Source organism: Phalacrocorax carbo, chromosome 6, assembly GCF_963921805.1.
Source record: "Phalacrocorax carbo chromosome 6, bPhaCar2.1, whole genome shotgun sequence".
In the NCBI taxonomy this organism is placed as follows: Eukaryota; Metazoa; Chordata; class Aves; order Suliformes; family Phalacrocoracidae; genus Phalacrocorax; species Phalacrocorax carbo.
In genome coordinates this window covers 20,398,247-20,418,682 of record NC_087518.1, presented here as the reverse complement: position 1 = coordinate 20,418,682, position 20,436 = coordinate 20,398,247, and the positions used below count along the sequence as shown (strand labels likewise).

At 38.3% G+C, this 20,436-nt stretch overlaps 1 protein-coding gene across 12 annotated transcripts in view; it reads right to left on the bottom strand.

Annotated features, from left to right (window-relative positions):
- The window catches only part of DOCK3 (dedicator of cytokinesis 3), a 222,954-nt gene that overhangs the window by 12,990 nt on the left and 189,528 nt on the right, over positions 1–20,436 (bottom strand). For 8 of the 12 annotated variants that reach the window (XR_010373348.1, XM_064454097.1, XM_064454103.1 and 5 more), the window contains 12 exons: positions 17,178–17,264; positions 15,131–15,235; positions 11,523–11,664; positions 10,163–10,329; positions 9,548–9,634; positions 8,882–9,061; positions 7,795–7,878; positions 6,682–6,798; positions 5,479–5,600; positions 3,753–3,888; positions 3,094–3,175; positions 958–1,110 (listed from right to left, as the gene is read on the bottom strand). Coding sequence is in view for 11 of the 12 variants with exons in the window: in XM_064454097.1 (XP_064310167.1) it covers positions 958–1,110; positions 3,094–3,175; positions 3,753–3,888; positions 5,479–5,600; positions 6,682–6,798; positions 7,795–7,878; positions 8,882–9,061; positions 9,548–9,634; positions 10,163–10,329; positions 11,523–11,664; positions 15,131–15,235; positions 17,178–17,264 (1,462 nt within the window). In the remaining variant the exon portion in view is untranslated. The remainder of the gene's footprint in view (positions 1–957; positions 1,111–3,093; positions 3,176–3,752; positions 3,889–5,478; positions 5,601–6,681; positions 6,799–7,794; positions 7,879–8,881; positions 9,062–9,547; positions 9,635–10,162; positions 10,330–11,522; positions 11,665–15,130; positions 15,236–17,177; positions 17,265–20,436) is intronic. The other 4 variants (XM_064454107.1, XM_064454105.1, XM_064454104.1 and 1 more) reach the window with 2 other exon arrangements.

Genomic DNA, 20,436 nt, shown 5'->3' with positions numbered 1-20,436 from the left:
CATAATCTTTTAACTCCAGTAAGGTTAGAGCAGTGCCTCATGAGTCACCTCAAATGAAGCCAAAACAAACTCTGAATTTCTTATTGATCCTTCATATGACAACAGTGTTGCTTTCTTGATAGGGAAGAAGCTACACAAGGGTCAAGCCAGGTGAAAACTGAAAGGTACGTACTTGTTAATGTGAAAAACAGAGTAACTAGTAATGTCTTTATCATTAGCACAGAATCAGAAAATTCTTACTGTATTCTGATTACAATTCTATTTAAGACTTTGCTCTAACTTGTGTCTATTATAACTAGTGTAAGGTTTGCTGCTTTAATCTGCTGTTCAGTGATGGGATCAAATTGTTAATCTACTGTCTTGATAACTATCCTTTAAAAACATTTTGGATTAATGCCTTTATTATTTCCTTTGGACAAGCCAAATAATTTGCTTGTGTTGCTGTTTTAAACATCAGTGAAAGGGTCATTTTTTGGAAGTGGAGAACTGGAAGTACGATTTAAATTCCTGCTGGATTCTTAATACAAATGACCATGGTCCTTTGGTCATCTATGGAACTGATCTATATTATAAAGATACCCGTCTCCTCAGAACAGTGCTAGTAGCTGAGCTCCAGAAAGGACTCTGCAGTTACACAGAGAAGGTGGTATAAATATTTGGATAATGGGATAGTGGTTTATCACCTGTACGTTAATGTTTGAATCAATGAGAGAAGCATTTAAACATCTGATGAAAACCTGGAAATCCTAGATAACCATGCTCAAGTTAAAGCCACAGGTTACAAAGATGCTAAGTTGCTAAATTTAGGTGGCCTGTCCAAAATGAATTGTTGGCCTTTGTATACTTCCCCTCTGAAAAGTGGTTAACTGCAGCATTGTGACTATTGTAGCTTTGTTGGCAGTCTCAGCAGAAAGGCCAAGGATTGGATGGGTCATGGTGACTGAACTATCCTCTCACCTCTAGAGGTGGCCCCTCCAGGACAGAGATGAGGCACATTGGTAGGGGCAGCGTGGGAAAGCTTGCACGGCTGCCGCCCATGCTGTATCTGTTCTGTGGATAAATAGAGGGCTTCAGCCTCCAGGGTTGTCAATCCAGCACCTTTCACCAGCACTAAATTAAAAAGAATATAAATAAATAAAAAAAAGGAAAAGAAAAGGATAGAGGTGCATTGGCAGAGCTGCACGTGTAATGTTTGTGAAGTACCTTGCTCCAGCCAGTGATACTGGTCTCTCATTTTCACAAGCAGCAAATTCACCCAATTAAAAAACAAAACAAAAGGAAAAATCACCAAGGAGAAAAACAAAGCTGTATTACCACAGTGGAATTTAAGTGTAAGGGCTTTTTCTTGTTATGAACAACTCCATTCCAGACAACAGTATAGTAATAACAGGAATAGTGACTTGCACACTGTGAAACACAGAGAGCATCTGGGACTTTACTAGAAGTGAAATCCCATAATCTGTGGGTAATGTCTGAATGCTGTGCTCACCTAACTTAAAAGTGAACAAAACTTGCAGAGAAGAAATGTTGTATCATAGGCTATCACAACATGTTAGTAAGAGTGAAGAATAAAATAGATATATATATACTGAAGTATTTTTCAAAATCACTACTTCTCTTTTTGTTCTCTCATTTGTGGTCATTTACACTGGCTGGTTCTCATCTCTGGGAGGTGCTGTTGGCTCATCCATCAGCACCATATCCTTCATAGCATTCATCACTTTGGTTTCTAAGCAACAGCAAAGAATACAGTAAAAAGGGAAGTTGGTGATGCTGTGAAGTCATCAAGCTCAGAAAGGCTGGCACAGCCTGTGAGGACTGGACTTTTAAAAGTGGAAAATAGCCTGAAACACTATGAGTACCAAACCCCCTCAGATCCCCCAAAAGATTCAGAGCTCACATGCCAGCTGAGGCACATCCATTCAAGGACATCTTCCTGACATGATAGCCCTGTACTCAGTTCCATCTTCCCTTTCCTGTTATGCCAGTTTCATCTGGTTACCTTACTATTTGAACTGTCATTATTTGCCTTCCAGCCCTTGGTAATTAGTGAAACTATTTGCCTTTATTTGAACATGTCCATTTCTCACCTTCCTACTCTATCTGATACCTCAGTTAAATAATTTTGGTGCATCTGTGCATCTCTGTCAACAACAACAACCAACAACAGCTGGTCAATTAAGATTTTACTGCAAGATTGAGCAAAAAAATCCCCAAGATAGCCCAAGAGAAAGGGCCCTTCTCTGTATTCTCTGTCCATATGGAGACATACAGTTCCCCTGTATCGGAAAGCGGGGTAAGATTTAAATATTAGTGTCTCTAACTACATCCTGGATACCTTCTTCAGACACCTGTGAAAAGAGGTGTAGAAATTGTGAACCTGCAACTGAGAATCCAAACTGAGAGGGGAAAAAAAAACTTGAACAGAAGTTACTGAAGTCAGGAGATTGCAGCGTGGTTTTGCTTCAGCTCTGAGGCTTGGGAAGAAAATGATTGACAGTATCAAGATGAGCTACTGTAACAGCAAAGGCAATATGAGTACTTCTAGAGTTTGTTTTTACATTTTTCCTTTCTTCAACAATTTCCTAGCAGGGAAGCCCTCTTTAAGTCCAGTACTTAAAATTCACATCTTTCAACATTCATTGTATACATATGTATACAAAAGCTTGTATACATAGATTTCTGCTAAACTGCCTCAAGTTCTTTGTGCCATAATTTCATTAAACATGTAAAATTATTTTGTTGCCTTCATGATTTGTCTCTTTCAAGTACTGCACCAAAGACTATTCTTGTTTTCCTCTGTGCTGCCCGTGACAATTTTGTGGCAGAATGATGGAAATCATTATGAAGTTCAACTGCCTGAAACCAGCATGTATTAGAGATACATTCCAAGTGCTGCTGAAAAAAAGAATTATTAAATCCATTTCTGGAGAAGAAAAACATTTTTAAGGATTGATTTTTGAAGAGGCATTTACAGCTCCAAAAGAGAAACAGTGGTATATTTCAGTGTAGGTGGTCTCTCAACAATGTTGCCAGGTTTAGGGGAGACCTGCAGGTCCAGTTAACCCTTCATTTGGGTCCATCCATTCTTACCTCGAGCACTGGAAGGGGCGGAGTTTATCATCTGGGACGGTGCTGAGTGAGTAGAGCTCAGGCTTGAGGTGGAAGGGCTAGCCTGGGACGAGGATAAAACAGAGACGCTGGTGACTGACTGAGCCTTTGTACCTGGAGTTAGGGTAAACAAGCTGCAGGAGGCAGAGAACTCACCAAGAGAGAACTGAGCGGATCAGTGCATTAGATACTTACCTGTCTCAGATCACCTAAGTGCAGCCTCTCTCTAGGAAATAGTTTCAGTGCAGGCCACTATAAACCTGCACTCAGACTGGGGGACTTATTTCACCCTCTCACAAACCAAGAGCAAAACTAACTGCATATGTTGAACAGGTCATATAAATAACATGCTGACTAAAATCTCACTTTTTGAAAGCAATAATATGATCTTGGACCACAAGAGCACCTTTCACTTGTACAAATACAGAAGATTTCTTCCCAAAGTAAACTTAGCTGAAATACTCTCGTCATGTTTCTTGACCAATGCTAGATTCTACCTATTCAGTTCTTTGAGAAAAATATCACAGGACAGATCCAAGCATGTGCATAGATAGATACAGTGTACTTCTCCTAAGTGTAACCCTCCAGAGCACGTTCAGTGCTGTCTCTAACAACCGCTCCTGGCTGTGCTGGAGCTGTACCTGCATGTGGTACATATCCTCAGCAGTCTCCCCCACAGAACTGTCTGTTAGGATAACCAGGTTTCCTGTTTCGCTGGAGGTGTGCGATGACAGAGAGGATGATGAGTGTCGGACTGAACCAAGCAAGTTCAGTGGGCTGGAATAAAAACAGACAGAACAAGGGCATCATCATTTTTTGAACCTGTGTTCTAATTTGTGAAGCCTGATTTTTTCCAAGCTAGAAGTACCTGCAGTTACCTACTGCGTTAGGTCACCTCTAGATGTCAAACACTTTTGAAAAATCAGGCTGAATGATCTTAAGCAAATCCATAAATGTGAGTAAATATGAAAGAAATGACAATAAAGCTACATGTAAGACAACATAGTACATAAGATGTAGAATTTCAGAATCCAAAGCCAGGTTAACATCATGTTAGGTCACTGGGTGCATATTTGTTTTGTTTATACCAGAACATCCTGAAACCACTCTCATTTTTAATGCTGAAGTACCATGGTCTGCGCAGCTTAAACAACAAAAAAAAACATTCTAAAGGAAGCCAAGCACAAGACACACAGGTCAAAATAGAGTTTTCCTTACTGTATCTTTTGGACCTCAGCATTACAGTTGAAGGCAACTTTGTAGCTGACAGTAAATAATACAGTCCATCTGGTGTGCAGGCTTGCACCCTGTTCTCACTCATGAAATTATTTTTTTCCTTGTCACTCTGACTCACATACGCAAATATATATTTTGTACACTATAGAATCTCCTTAGCTTGTCCTAAGAACTAAAAAAGGCTTTACAAAGTGAGGAATTTTGAGGAAAAAAATTTATCACCCAGACACCAATTGTCAACTGCCAAACCACTAAAGTAGTATAAGAGCTACTCAATTTTAATAGTAAAAAGAATGTCACCATCCTAGATTCATGTACTAAATAGTAGACCAAGTTTCTGCAGCTTTTCATACCAGCCTTTAAAAGTAGCTAAGCTATGTGTACCCACCAAGAGAAATAAACATGGAAGAACAATTACAATTTCATCACTTCAGTGACTGTCACTGTTTTTCATACTGGCATGTATATGTACATTTTCAAATAAGCAATTTTGGCTGGATAGAAAACCACTGTTTTGCCCTAAAAATCCCAATTTTATCCTCAATCATTGTCTCAGTTTTTATAGATGGGTATTCGGTTTGAATAAGCGTCCACATTTTCAGATGTTTCTGTGAAGGCTGAGCCATTTTTTGGTATTCTGATCAAAACACCTTGTCAGCCTTTCTTATATTCGGGTTCTGATTTGATCAGAATTATAAAAAACCCAATGATATGAACATTTTTTGATCCTTAAAAATGGGTACATACTGAGTTGGGTTAAACAAGCAATAAAACTTTCCTTTTATGGTAGATAAGGACCCATTTATTTGCTGTTTGCATAACAGAAGTAGGAGAATTTGGAACCTCTGAAGTCAGATTGAATCTGGAGATCTGAGTGACAGATGTGTGTTTCTGCCTCTACAGTAAGTAAAGTGATGGAGTAACACCTGGAGGTGTTCAGCATTTGCTGCAAATTGGGTTTCTCAACTTCTTGATTCCAATCCTTGATCAAACTTTAATAATTAGCACTAAATAAAGACAAAAGACACTTCTGCAAAACTCATCCTGCTCCTCCTGCAGTACTTGTTAACCACTTCTTAGATCCTTGAATCTTAATGATCCTAGATATTTCAGAAGGAAAAAACAGGGTACCTGTGTCGATGCACCAGCTTTATACTCTCTGGGCTCATAGGTCCATGTGAAACCAGAACATTGCTGCGTGGTGTACTAGTGCCTGAACAGGCTGGACTCAGCTTATCCAAACCAGGTAACTCCTGCAAAGGAAACATGCTTTAGCTAAGTTGGTAATGGAAAATTACAAGTTTTCTTCTCAGGAAAATCCTGATCTGTTGCCACATTCTCTACCCTTACTCTCAGTTATCCTTTGTCTCCACAGGATAAACAGCTTCAGTGCTTTACAACCTTATTCTCTGTTTATTTCCAATGACACTTTCTAGCCACTATTTCAGGAATTTGGGAGGAAAATAGAGGCATAGTGTGGCCCAAATTACAGCCACCTGTATTTTTCAAAAAAGAAATGTGGACTCAAAAATACAGATCTTGTCCAAACTCTCAGGAAAGACAGTGAACTCAGACTAGCAACTGCGACCCATACAGATCTCATCTGCTTTGAAACAGAAAGGCCATATTTTAAAATTCTGGTGCTGTTGTTTCTGGCCATCCTTGCTGTTAAGAGTGGAGGAAAAAGCCTTCAAGTTAGAAGCTGCCTTAGAAAATATGTACTCCAGTTGGAAAGTAAAGTGCTAACACACATATTTCAAATAATACTTTTACATTATAGAAATATATCCTTTAGTTTGGTTGTTATAATGTTCAAGATAGTGTCTAGGTATCCATAAAGATTTCACTATACCAGCAAGAGAATGCACTACAAATTTCTGACCACCTACCCACCTGGTAGCCAACAGGAATTTCTGTCACTGCCTATATAAAAACATTTCTGGAGGGCCTAATCCATGTCAGGCTCCTCCAAATTATGGCAGTTCTTTTGAAGAGCTCAACATCTAACACTTTCTGTTAATCTTTCTTCCTCTGTTTTACATAATCTTCTACTATGTAAGACAGTAACTGAAAGTTAAGCTTTACAATTGTTTTGTGATACAACAAAGAACATACAAATATAAAAAATCCTAGTTTAAATTACAGGCTAAGTTAACAGACCTTCCAGGACTTCCTTCTTGCACAAAAGTCAATAATTCTTTTGATGATTTGGCAATCCAGTAGGTTCAATCAGTGCTGTATCAGCCCAGTTCTTTCATGAACCTTACTGCAACTGGTACAAGTTTAATCGTAACTCTGAATGATTCAAAGTGGGAAAAATGACTGTCAGCTTACATGGTACAGACTGGATCGCATCATCTGGAACTGGTCTATCAGTTTCTTATGCAGGGGACGCATTTCTGGGTGTACAAATTTCTCATGGACTGCCAGACCCACTCCTAAGACATGTACCTGTTAAAAAGAAAACATAACATCACAAACCCAGATAAATTGTGTCTAAGAGATAGAGTAGAAGCCTGTCCTGCAGTTCTGTCACTGTGCAAGAAAGTAGCGTAAAATATGCCAGTGTTCATTTACAAGACTGCTGATAATTAAGCAAGCCTAGGAGACCTGGGAAGTTCACATTACTTCAACAACTACTTTAAGTGTGAGACAAATACATTTATGTCAGGTTGGATTACTTTTATTAAGAGATAACTGTAAAAAATTACCATATTGATTCTCTCTCTCGAGTGAACAGCATTACATCCTCACACAGATAATTCGTTGTGACAAAGAAAATTCCTTCCACCCAGTGTCAGAGAAGAGGTCAAAGTTGCCAACAGTGATTTCTAAAAGGAGTTTCTGATAATTGAGCTGAACAGTGGCAGTGTGGCACGCATAGCCACTTTCTGTTGCTCATTATTTATTTTTAAAGGCCATTTTTTCAAAGGTCAGACATATAATATTGGTGATTGAATGAGATTATATAAGCTCTCAGATGAAAGAAAATAGTAATGCTAGCAGGCTTAAGACGTATATAATTCCCTACATGATCCTAAGTCTGTACAAACAATAACTAATGCATCTTCAGACATTCTCTTGAGGATTGAAGGGAGATAAGGATTATCTTTATTTTACAGATGGGAAATCTGAAATGTAGTTAGGTGATTTGTTGAAGAAATGAAAGGCAGTCTTGAAATGTGGCAAGATGTCTACTGGATAATAAATGGAGACAACAAAATTAATGTACTTTTAGCTGAGCATCAGCTCATGTCCCATAAGGTGAATGGCTTGTTCATAAACTCATTGGCCATCTCCCTCCTCTTTTTTGTTTAAATGTACTTTAGATCTTCTGTACCAAAATTCTTTGCTTCTGAATGAATCAGTTCGATCTGACATGTTTAGACTGACTGCTGATGAATCCAGACACTGCAGGAACATTCTTTTGCATTGGAAAAACAGTACCTGTTCCTGCATGAGTTCCTTGAGCTGTGTGATCTTTTCTGCATCTCCAGGGTGCTTTGTGATATAGTCTTTATCAAAAAAGGCCTGTAGGAAAAAAGAAAAAAGCTGCCTGCTTACTGGAAGACATTGCATCGTAACTTGCTGTCAAAGGATGAGAGCATAAAGTCCAAAAATCTTAGGAAAACTATATTAAGCTAACAGTAGCAGCTGAATTTTATTGCTTTTAGCACTCTGGGATCCAGGTAAAGCTACAGGACAGTTCTAGCAACCTTGATGATTCTGCTGAATCATGAATCTGACCAAGTCTCCCCATGTGACAGTGATGAGCAATACCACTAAGCCTTGTATCATCCAGTTATTTGTATTTTATATAGTTTCATTCACATAACTGCCTAAAGTTAAAGGAATTACGTTAATAAAGTGGTAACTAATGTAAAGCATGAAGAGCGTTCTCTTCATGGCTCTGTGGGGAAGACATGTCCCATGCCCCTGGACCACTGCTGCCATTTTTCAGGATTTCACCCTAGACTTCACTCTAGACTTAACGTTTTGGAATGCAGAGTTTAAGTAACAGCATGACAAAGATTATGCCAGATAACATACTGCATATACCATCATTTTAGGGTTCGGTGAGTCTGAAATTAGGCTAGCAAAGAAAATGATTGAGTAGCATGAATTAGTAGCTTTTCCTGATTACAGGCCCAATCAGTCTCAATTACTACAAGTCCCACTGCCTCTATTCCAAAATGGATTTATAATGTAAGCAGTATAAAAAAAGCACCCAGGCTGTTTCACTCTTTTACCTGCCAAGTCAGGACTTCCCGGTAAGCCAAGTTTCATTCTTGAGAAACCCCACTGTCACCTGTACCTACTTCAATGTGACATCCCAACTCCATCTTTGGATCCTCCTGTTGATATGTGGCTATGCAAATGCTGATGCAGAATAACGAAGTAGGGGTTTTAACCTCATATTTAGATAACATGCATGGAAATGTCCTACCTTATTAAGTGATACTCTTTTTGAAAGAGAAATGGAAATAAAATTGCAAAAAGTTGATACTAAAATCAGAAGCAGAGCCTGGCTTACCTCCTGGTATCGTGCAATTCCCCCATTAACAGCTGCATCAATCACTCCATTCAGACACATGCTGAGAAGATTAATGTTACCATGCATTTGTTTATGCTGGTACTGGCTTATCAGTGTTCTCAGCTCTTGGTTTTTGTTCTCAACCACTTGAATGGCATTTTCCAAAGGACTTACTTCAACCTCGAAGGCAATAAAATATACTTTAATTCCATGGACACTTCTCTGAGATTTATTCCCTTCCTTGTAGTGAAATGATATTCTATGATTGTTCAGTGATCTTAGTTTTTACCACTTTGTAGAAAATTAGCTAGATTAACAAACTTTACTGTTAACATTGCTGTATTTCAGGTCACTGAGCTGAGAAAACATATTTCTGTATACTGATGACAATGCAATGCAATTGCAATTATTGCAATTATACAACACAACAATGCCATTATTCCATCTTTTTGGCATTCTATCCATTTTACTGTCATGTTCCCTCACATAATTCCTGTGGTTATATTCAGCAATTATTTACACTAAGGGGTGGAAAAGGAACATACTTAATCATTGGTAAACATCATTTTGAACGGCAAGATTTCAGCCAAAGGAGTTTTAGGTTGCCTATCCCATGTCCTCAGTATCATCATTTCAAAACACAATTACAGGAACTGTGAATGTTACCAGTTCTCTTCTCTCTACTTCAAACCAGCGAGAGATCCCAGGCAAACTGTGAGTCAAGGTCAGAGTGGTACGTTCAATCCACAAGCTCTGCAAAGAGTAATTGAGGATGTGAGGTATGCAGTGAATCACAATCACATCATCTGTACTCTTACTACAGGTGCTAAGGGGGTAAAGTTCAGAAAAGAATATATTAAGCTCCTGAGCATTGACGGACTTTGCAGAACGTCATGCTGAAAGTCACTAACAAACCCAGAATTCAGGATGCTCTAAAGCACATTCAACATTTCTATTAATTTTGAAAAGGTTGACCACTAATTCTTTCACAGGAACCAAGAAGACATTGTGGACATACATGGCAGTAAGAAAAAAATGCCAGCCAAAGAAAAAAAACCCATCTTGCTTCAAATTGCATCTTTCGTGGCACTAAAATAACTCACCTTTAAACTGGACAATGCTTTAATCAGGTCAGGTGTGTTAACAGCTACTTGTTATTTGAGTTACTACAGTATCCTTGGCCATCAATTCAGGATTACTTGAAAGGCTAGATCAGCATAAAATAATAAAACAGTACCTGCCTTGAAGAGATTAACACTTAAACTTATTTGCTACTTCTACCTTGAATTCATTCTCCTTGTCCTTTGGGCCTTTGTGGAAAGGCCTGTCATAGCGGAACTTCCGGATGTTGTTGACTCGGTAAAAGCTCTTTATTCGATCAGGGACACGGTCCATTTGCAGCACATCTATATTGTCTGGGATGGGAGTCACTGCATAGATCTGTAGATCTGTAAATTATGTAGTCAAAGAAAGCCATGGGACATCAAACAGGGAAGCTGTCTCTAATGTGGAAATAAACAGGACGGTGAATTCAGAAAGTCACATGCCTTTTTGTTTTCCAACACGCTTCTTTTGCAAGTGATCACTTGAAGAACACTACACCAGAACTACTAGGAGAGTCTACAGAGTTATAGTACCTCACAGCCAGATTAACCAAAGAGGAAGATAGCTGAGGATGCACAGAGTATGTAGTAAGACAACCAGAATATCTACAGCATGCAAAACATCCTGTTCCTACTAGTTTTAATTAGAGGTAGGTGCCTTTTTTGTGCAGGCATTTTAGTAGATCTTGACGTATTTAGGTACCTAAATATCTAATATTTACCTTTGATAAATTTTGCCGTAGATGCTTCAGCATTGTCTACAAACCAAAGTTGTCCGAATTTCATCAATTTACAGTACAGTTTAATTAAACTGGCTTAACCTCAGTGTTGCAGACAAGATCTCTGTAAGCATAAACAAACCAACCAAAATACACATACAAACAACCCCTCTATGAAAATATCAATGTTCTATAGCAAAGAGGAATGAAAAGCATGTGCTATGAAAGATGAGTGGGAAACACCAACTGATTTCAGGAGATGCTGACAATGTCCTTATGGCCAATCACAATACAGATTACCAATGAGAAGAATAAGATTCAAAGCCTTACGTATAAAAGAGTTCAGCAGTTTAAAAGAAAGGGAGACTGCAAAAGAATAATAATAATGATGTGAAAAATAAACACAATGGAAAATAACACCTTGGAATTAATATCTCTTCCCAGCAAAATGTTCTCCAAAAGAAGATATCGCAGATACTTTTCATGACACACAACGTGCATTACACCAGTGCCGTTGGTAAAGGTTGAAACATGGATGTGACCAAGGACAGCTATTTCCCTTACACATTGAATATGACTTGCATTGCTCCCTGAATAAAAACTGACAGTTCTCTTCAACAATGTGCAATGAACCAGTTAATGTCTACTGTAGATAGGTATATGGTTTTGTCCACACCTAGCTCTACCTGAAGCTCTTAGGAACTGAGGTATTTAAGTTGATGACCTTTTCAATACCTTTCTCCTCTGTCCTCTACCACAGTTCATAAATGTGAACATGTGAACAACACAAATCATAGTTTGCCTTTCTCTGAAGGATACACTGGGCATCACACTGCAATATAGAGTCATCTGGGTGGTTTGGATGCTGCATTGCAATGGCTTGTGGGAACTCACTCAGCATCCTCTGCTGGAAGGCTTCCAGCCTCTCATAGTCATGGCCCCGACATACATATTCTTTGTTCTGCAAGAAGGACAAGCATAAATTAGTCTCCTCAAAAGTAAGGTAAATTCTATCAGCTTTTATCTCACTTTAAATTTTACTGCTTGAAAAACAAAGATAAATGACAATGTCAGTACACTAATGTGAGAGTAAAATGTGCATTTAACACAGCTGATATATTTTATTCTTTCCTCTTTCTGTATGATGTATTTAATCAAGAAGTGATGAATAAGTAGATGCTTCCACTGATCTCTCAGCAGAAAGATGCCTCTGATCCATACATACGTAGCATTCAGTCCAGTTGTCTTTTCTTTTCGGACAACTGAAAAGGGACTATTTTTTAATTGGACTATACTGCAACATATCAACCAAAACTTAAGACTACATCACCAGCTTGGCTCTTCTGCACTGGGAAAGCTGATGTCAAATACAGTTTAAACCAGATAGATAAAAAGTCCTGAGGATTTCACAGAATAGACGGAGATATAAGTTTATTGATTTATCACTTATCCTTAGAGAGAAGTTGTAACAAACTATTCACAAGAAACACTGTTTAATCATTGCTGTATCGTCATAGCCATACAGTCCACCTCTGATCATGTTGAACAGTGCATCCTCGGGAACTACCCTGTCTATGGTGGGGTGATACGGAAAAGCCTTACCAAGAATTCTCAGTGGCCACTTAACAAATTCCCCTTCAGCCCTAAAAGCACTTTCCTCTTGATGAACAAAATTTTGTTTCTGCTATAAAAGGAAAGCTCACATTTAGATATGCCTCTTGAGGCATTAAACCGCCTGTGCAGAGTTCTTGGATCCTTTTTGAGCCATCTCAAATTCTGAACAGCAAGGTACAGGATTTCTAAAATCCTCAGTGTCATGAAGATTGTATTCCAGTGTCTTAACCCTATTACCACAAAACACAATTTTGATTGGTGTTAATGTCCTGAAGCAAGACCAAAGCAGGCAATCTCTCTAATTCTGGTAGTTTTAACTTTTACACTCATAACAATAACTAGAAGTACAGGGAGATTTTCACCTTCATAAAACAAAGAACCCCAGCAAACAAGAACAGTTCCCCCCTTCTATTTCTTGCATTTAGAGGCTGTAGTATACGCAATAGTGTTTTGTTAATTGCTCTGGAAAAGGGTTCTGGCTGAGCAGTTCTTGATCTTGTAGCAAAATCAAAAGAGAAAGCAGCAAAACCCACCATAAAACACAGCCAAGGAGTGTAGTTATCTTTGGCTTTTCATTTCAACTTTACGAAACATTTCTTTTGTTCCAGCTGTGACATATGTCGCTTTGTATCAGTCACAGCAACCAATGAACTGGGAGAAAAATTGCATGATGAGTCTTGACAGTTCAGTCTGTAACGCCCAAACTTCGCAGCTACTATTAAATTTGCAGTGAGTCCATGTTTGAAGGTGAATCTCTTCATGACACTAACTGTACTGTCTATTTTAGCTTTTGATTGCAGCAATCCAGAAAACTGTAAGCCTATAAACAAAGTTACTGTGATTCTGAAAATAATGCCCTGAAAACACCTCAAAGCTAAATTTAATAGACTTTTCAGACAGATGCCAACACAAGATTTCACGATGTGGCTTATCAGTCCTTACTTGAACCTCTGGTAAATGGAAGACGTGGACAGTTTTAGTCTACTTATGCAGGAAGGCTAGAAATAGATGCAGAATTCATAGAAACATGAACAATGACTTTTCCGGACAAAGGGTCTTCAAAACCAAAAATGTTGAAAGAGGAGGTTATTTTCTGTCTTAAGCTATATAGCAATAGAAAAATAAATGAGAAAAGGGTATGGAATTATTTGATCACTTTAAATCACTCCCATATCTATTCGAAACATTTAATCCATGTAAATCTTGTTCTTCTCTAGAATAGCGGCTTCCAATCTCTTTACAGTGTGATCCATGCTGATGTGATTGCTAATGGGCTTAGTCTGTGCTTCACAATGTGTATGCTGTATGGATCATTAGAGAGAGAAAGGAGAAGGATGACTTTTAATGAGATTGCTACATTAGTAATCTGCTATCAGAAGTACTGCTACTAAATATAATTGCAGAATTAACAAGGATTATAATTATGTACGCTCATGTTCACTGGTAATGTCCCCAGCCGAATATCCATATTGTTACACCGTTTCACAAAGAGCAAGTGCTGTGCACTGAAAACTCGTGCAGCGTTAAACACATAGGCCACGCAGGATCCAAGATAAAACTGTAGGTTCTGTAATACAATAGGATCAGCTAGATTCACTGATACCACTTCAAATGTAGGAAGTTTATGTGCCACAATGGCTTTGTTGTCATTCATTTTCTGAAACATCTGTTGTTAGATATAAAAAATAAATTGTCAGTTTTCTCTGGAGATCTTCATGAAAGCGTAGCTACTTCACACTGCAACACTTGTCATTTCCTCAGATTCCTCTGCAGGTGTGTTCTACACACTGATTCAGGCTGCTACGTTATGGCACTGTTCAACTTCACCTTTGAATAACGTGAAGCCACCCTTTATCCACTGGTGTTTTCACACTGATTAATTCCAACTTGCCTTTACTTCCCCTGCCCATGTTTGCATTAAAAGAGTGTAATTAAACACCAATGTTTAAATCCTAGTTAAAAAAAACAACAAAACTTAGTAATCAGAGGGACTTTAAGTGCAATTTTCAAAATGGTACAGTTTGGCTTTTTGTAGCTTCCTCCTGTATAACTCAAGAGTGGTGCCATCTCTTGTCAAACCATTTCTTTAAAGAGAACACAAAACATGCACCTCCAGTCCTTGAAAGCATGCTTCAAGTTAGCTTGTCCTGTCAAGCTGGATGGCATCTACCATCAATTTTCAGACAGCTCTTACAGCAGTTGTCAGATTATATTCCTTTCTTGCTCTGAACTAGTAACAAGATGTTGTATGAACCAATAGCCATTTTAAGTTCGATTCTTCATTAGGAAAAGAAGATAATTTCACTTTTAAAATGGATTGCATACATAGCTGATCCTTACACACCAGCAGACAATAAGCTCAAAGCAAGGATATGTCCAGAGAAGCTGCTAGGCTTTTTGTTGAAGAGAGAGGAAATTTTCACTTGCAGATAGCATAAGAGAATCAGCAGTCTGGTATTAGAATAATTCTGTCATGTGAGACTTTCTAAAGCGTGATAATTTGGGATGATGAAAATTAGTTAATGACCCAATATTGCTGCAATACAGCATTTTGCTTAATATAGAGGCAATTTGTACTGCATCTGCAGATTGTCAGAAGTACACACAGGCACAAGTCAAATTTCTGATCTCTGTTCTAAGAACATTCCCAACAGATCACATCCTTCAGTTCAGCCAGAAAGCTGTTTCCACTTGTGCAGGTGTAAAAAAATAAGCTGAATGGCAGACATCATATCTCCACAACAAATATACAAAGCCTTAACTGCTACTCTGAGCCTGGTTGCTTTGTCATATTTTGTATAAATCTGGCTTACCCGCAGAAAAAATGGGAATTTTCGACCATAAAAACCAACTCTGAAAAACTCAGGTTCTAAGCGCTGCTGTTCCATGATATTATCATAATAGGTAGCTTCCATTTTCTGTGGAGGAAAAAGATAGCTGCTATCAGACCCTTAAAACTGCACTTAAAACTTTAGGATCTCAAGACATGTTGAAATACTACATTACTCTTTTGCCCCTGTAAGTTTTTATAAAAAGACCGAAATTCTTTTAAAGATAATAATTATTAATTAAACAGTCTGCATGGTGGAACTGACTATAGTATCATCATACTCATTTTACATTTTTTGGAGATGACATGTGGAAATATTTCTGTTGTATCTCATTTTAAATTAAACAGGTCTTGCACATTATTTTCTTTGCATTGCAGAACTATTGGCAAAGCTGAGATTAAGATCTATGTTGCCTGGCCCACAGTGTCCTAATCTCTCCTACAGCTCAAAATCTATACCACTGTCTGAAAAATTATATCAATTCAATTGGGTTTGTGTTGATTGAGTTGAGGGGCATGAAAAAGGGTGAAACAAAATTAAATCTTCTACAGCTCTGTGCACCAGTAGGTTTAACATAGAAGAAAAAAGGAGTTTGGAAAAAGTAAAAGCATTTTACTCTAGTTCCGATTAATACTTTTGTGGCACTGTGCTAGCATTTATATCAAGAGTGGGATTTCAAGACCCCTTGCCAAACTGAGTCTCAGTTGAAAGGCTCACAGGAATTTTACTATGGCAACACGAAAGCTCTTTGAAGAGAAGAATCAGTTTGACATCATTGCTTCCACTGCAGGGAACCCTAACAGCCGCTTTGACTTAGAATATCGCATGAAGGGTTTGTTCTTGGTTCCCACATATTATTAACTCCTTTTCTAAAATGGAGAAAGTCCCAAAGTGATTGCAGGAAGAATAAAGGAATGCATTGAATGATGTGAATGGCATAGAGGAAAACTCTTTGGAGGGGGAGAAATTCAAGTCAGTTCAGGTCAACACAGATTTAGGAAACTTGAACAGAAAACATGTAACACACAGGTGAATGAAAGGAGGTGGATTGGGTTACGCTGATCAGCTGAGATGCTTTTTGCCTGCCAGCTGATTAAATTAAAATAATAAAAAGGCAGCAAGAATAGCTAATTTACTCATGTTTTAGGAAAGAAATTCTTGATGCATGATTTGACTAACCTTTTAATAAGTTTGTTTGCTTATCATTCATGATCACTTCACCCATATGGTATTTCCTGTACACCAGGATAAATTTTCACGCCGCTCTATTTTAGACGTCTACAACAAACAAGTGCACAACCACGATGGACACCTGCACTGTCTTTAGGGCCACTTTGAAGAAGACAGGCTCTTCAGAAATGCAGTTTGACTTTTAAAGAGAATCTTAACCACTGTGTATAAGCATTCATCCACACAGCATAAATCTTAAATTTGGATATATGCATGAGATCCCAGGGGACAAAAGCATATGAAGTTATTTTCACATTCATAAAGCTTTTAAATAACAACCAGAACTTTGACTTTTTCTGATTAAAGCACAATGCTGCAAATGTGCCCTGAATTCATCACGTGTTTGGCTTATCTGGAGGACCAGATCCTTGTAAATTTACAAGAATGCCGCAAGTTTGCCTTCTCCATTCTTTCTTTCCTGTTCCTCTCATGTCCACTGAGGCACAAGCTCTCCTTGATATTTCTGGAATTGAAATATCAATATAGAATTTTTTAAAAATAGAAAAAAAATATTTTATGCAGAAATACATCTAAATATCCAATTGCAATAGCAAGCCCAGCTCCTATGTGTATGTTGTCTCCGTGTACTCATTTGAGTTTACTGCTAGCAGACTTCGGAATTACTTCAGTGGACCTACAAAGTCATTGAAATGAATCAATGGCAAAGGAGTCACTGTAAATGCATGGAACTGTATAGGGAATATGATTATATTTTAAATACAGAATGTTCTGACAGCAGGGCAAAATTCCCTGGGGAATGATGTGAAAGTCTGCAGGGAGAGGAATTGCTGCTACTTACCCGAATCCAGCTGAGACTCTGATAATCATAGAGACTTTCATACTGTATGGCCAGTTCTCTGCACAGCGGGATTCCAAACTCCCAGCTCTGCAAAACCAAAGCAAATCACACTCACAGCAAACACAATGTTTTTGCCAACTCAGTGGAGGGGAATATGGAAACTCAATTTTGAGAATTAATTTGGTATGAAATGCCAGGGATTAGATGTGAAAATGCAATGTGATGAAACAGTTTCCATTAAATACCAGATTAATTCCTCTTTCAAGATGGTGACGGAGGCATATGTTCAATTGAAATTACACACAAATACTGCTTGTTACTGACAGTTCACCCATGAGACTGGGAACTTACTTGGAGAAAGATAATACAACTAACATTTTTTGTTCTTGTTAGACACCCCTTCAACTCACCCCAGTATCTCATTTACTTTCTGCACTAAACTCCCTGGAGTAAAGAGTTAGGGCTTAGCTCCCTAGCAAAGCTCTCCCCTTCCCAGGGCTGCTACTTCCTAGTGAAAGCACAAAACAGTCAAGCAATAGGAAACACTCAAATACAGAGACAAAACATCCTCAGAACAGACATATCCATATTTGGAACTGAATGCAAAACTAATTTCTTCAATTTACAGTCTGCATAAGATACATCTTTTCTAGCACACCTTACTCATCACCCCCAAAGGTAAGAGACGGAATATGGGCATGCCCACAGTGAGAGAAAGACTCCTGTTACCTTACTTAGCTTTTTAGAGTGCTCATTTTACATCCTTGAACTGAAATCTCCTCTCCCATCATCTTTTACCTGCACAGATTGGAAGCCTTTTGGTGGAACGACTGTTTCTTACCATATTTATTTAAAGGATCTAGTACATCACTTGAACCTTTATTGGATTAACTTTTATGCATTACTGGGCTAACTTGGCAGTTGTTTTAACTGGGATCCTGTTGTAGTGAAAACAAAATTAGTGTGTGAGTTAGACTACCACCTTAAGTTTTAAGAATATTAATAGCAATATTGTAAATTATTGGTAACAGTAATTAACAGTAATTTTGTAAAATATTAGCACTTAATATGGAAGAAGTTTTTCTGGTTACATGTACATTCACTTTAAAAAGTGGATCTCTAGACTGCTTGATTTAGTGTATTAGGTACTTTACAGTGCTTCCCTTTATGAACACACATTTGTAGTGTCTGTTCTCTCATCCTTAATACCAGCTATGCTTTTTTTCTCTGAATAGCAAAACTGGTAAGCATAAAAACTTTTTTAATAAAAGAAGGGATAGTTGTAAGAATTAAAAAGGCAAAAATAATGATCCTACATCTGTTTAGCTTCAGTTAATTACAAAAACTTACATAATAACTTGCTAAATAAAGATTCTTTCAGTATCAATTTGGATATTCTGAGAGTATTAGTTTGGGATGATGGGAAGCCTGAGAATTATTTAGGTAAATACAACACATACAAAAGGAAATGAACTGAAAGACCAGTTACTTGACTACTCAGAACATTACTCAGGTTTGTGATCTCAGGTTTTTGCGCTTTGTCCGATGGGAATTAAATTAAGATCATGTAACCACATCTTATTTTTATTTATACCAACTCTTCTATAAGTACCCTGATACTATTCCTGTTGTCCTAACTCAGGCTTTCTCTCTTTGTTTCAGTTAAATCTCCACACAGAGAAATTGCACTGTGCTAGCTGAATATTCTGTAGATAAAAGATGAGATAGAGAAGCAAAGAAACACAATATACAGGTAACTTAGAGAGAAAAGAGAGTTTGCAGGTATTTGAAAGGAAAAGAGAATGAATGGATATCTGAGTCGCTGGGATCCTCAGTTTTAAAATCTGTGATGGTAATGAGTACCATCTTCACAGTGTAGAAATTTAATATGTAATTCTATGTGCTATGCAGGTGTCACTTCCCTCTAAAGCATCATTCTTCCCCCCTTCAAATAATTTCCTAATGTCACCACTGTTAATTTCCCTCATTACTGCTTTCTGTTTTGCTGATGCCTGATCTGCTTGCATGTTCTTTGCTTGAAAAACACATTCATATGACATTTACTGCAGCTTTCTCCTATGGCACCAGCAACTCTCAGTTGAGTGCTACTGACAGCACACAAGGAGGCACAGATAGAGACAACTGACATTTATGAAACGCAACCTTTCTTTATTCATGGCAACCTTTATTTACTCACATCCCAATGTGCAGATTTCTTTTGGAAATATGATTCACATAAGGGCGCACAGAGAAATTAGTTCGAACATTAGGTATGATGCATGTGATCTAAAAATGAACTGCTTTGGAAATACAGCTTTGGGTCTTTCACAGCACTTTGCTGGTGCTAAGGAGAATATACACTGTGATGCTGTGATGGGAGCCGGTCAGCATTTTTAGTTAATAAAATCTAGCAGTGAACTGGACAGGAAAGGGTTGTGCGGGTTTCAAGCTACTGCTATCCAGAAGCACGATCAACTGGATTCAAACTGTTCCATACTAGTTTTTCATTTAGAAAACCTTGAGGTTTAGCAGATAAAAAATCATTAACTGTGAGTTAAAAACAATACAACAAAACTTTATTTATAGTTATGCACTTGCACACACTGCTGACTGAGTCATAAACCAATTCAAAGCATAGCAGAAATCGGTAGGAAGGAGCACACGACCAGAGTGAAGTCTAAAAGGGCTTTGGAACACCTCATTCCTTCCCAGCACAGGGCTGCTTCTGACAATCCTGAGAACGGGAGTTGCTCAACTCAGCGCCCCACTGGAGCACTCCAGGCCTGCCATGGGCCATGCCACCACTCTGTGCCCTCCACTGGCATGCCCTTTGCATCAAACTCACAAGACAGTCTTGTCGCCATAGTCTTCCCCCATTCCTGTGCTGAGAAAATTTTCCCATTAACAAATGCAGAATTTTTGCACCCTTTTCACGCTGCTTTGACTCCCTTAGTGGAAGATGCCAGGAGCAGCATGAGAATGAGAATGAGAACTCCAGAAATGAAACTGAAGGACACAGAACAACAAATTCCATTCTTCAGGACCTGAGGAGGGACCAGGGTAGTGCAGAAAGAAACCCAGACACAAGTTGAAGGAAGCAAATTTCTTCCATTCCCTGAGCTGTTCCCTGTTACACAGCAACAGGAATAGTGCTGAAAAGCAGCAGGAGAATTTGGCTTCTCAGCATCTCTCACTTCCACAGTTTTAGTGACATACACACTGCTGAAACGGATTGTTTAGTCATTCTGCTACCATTTAT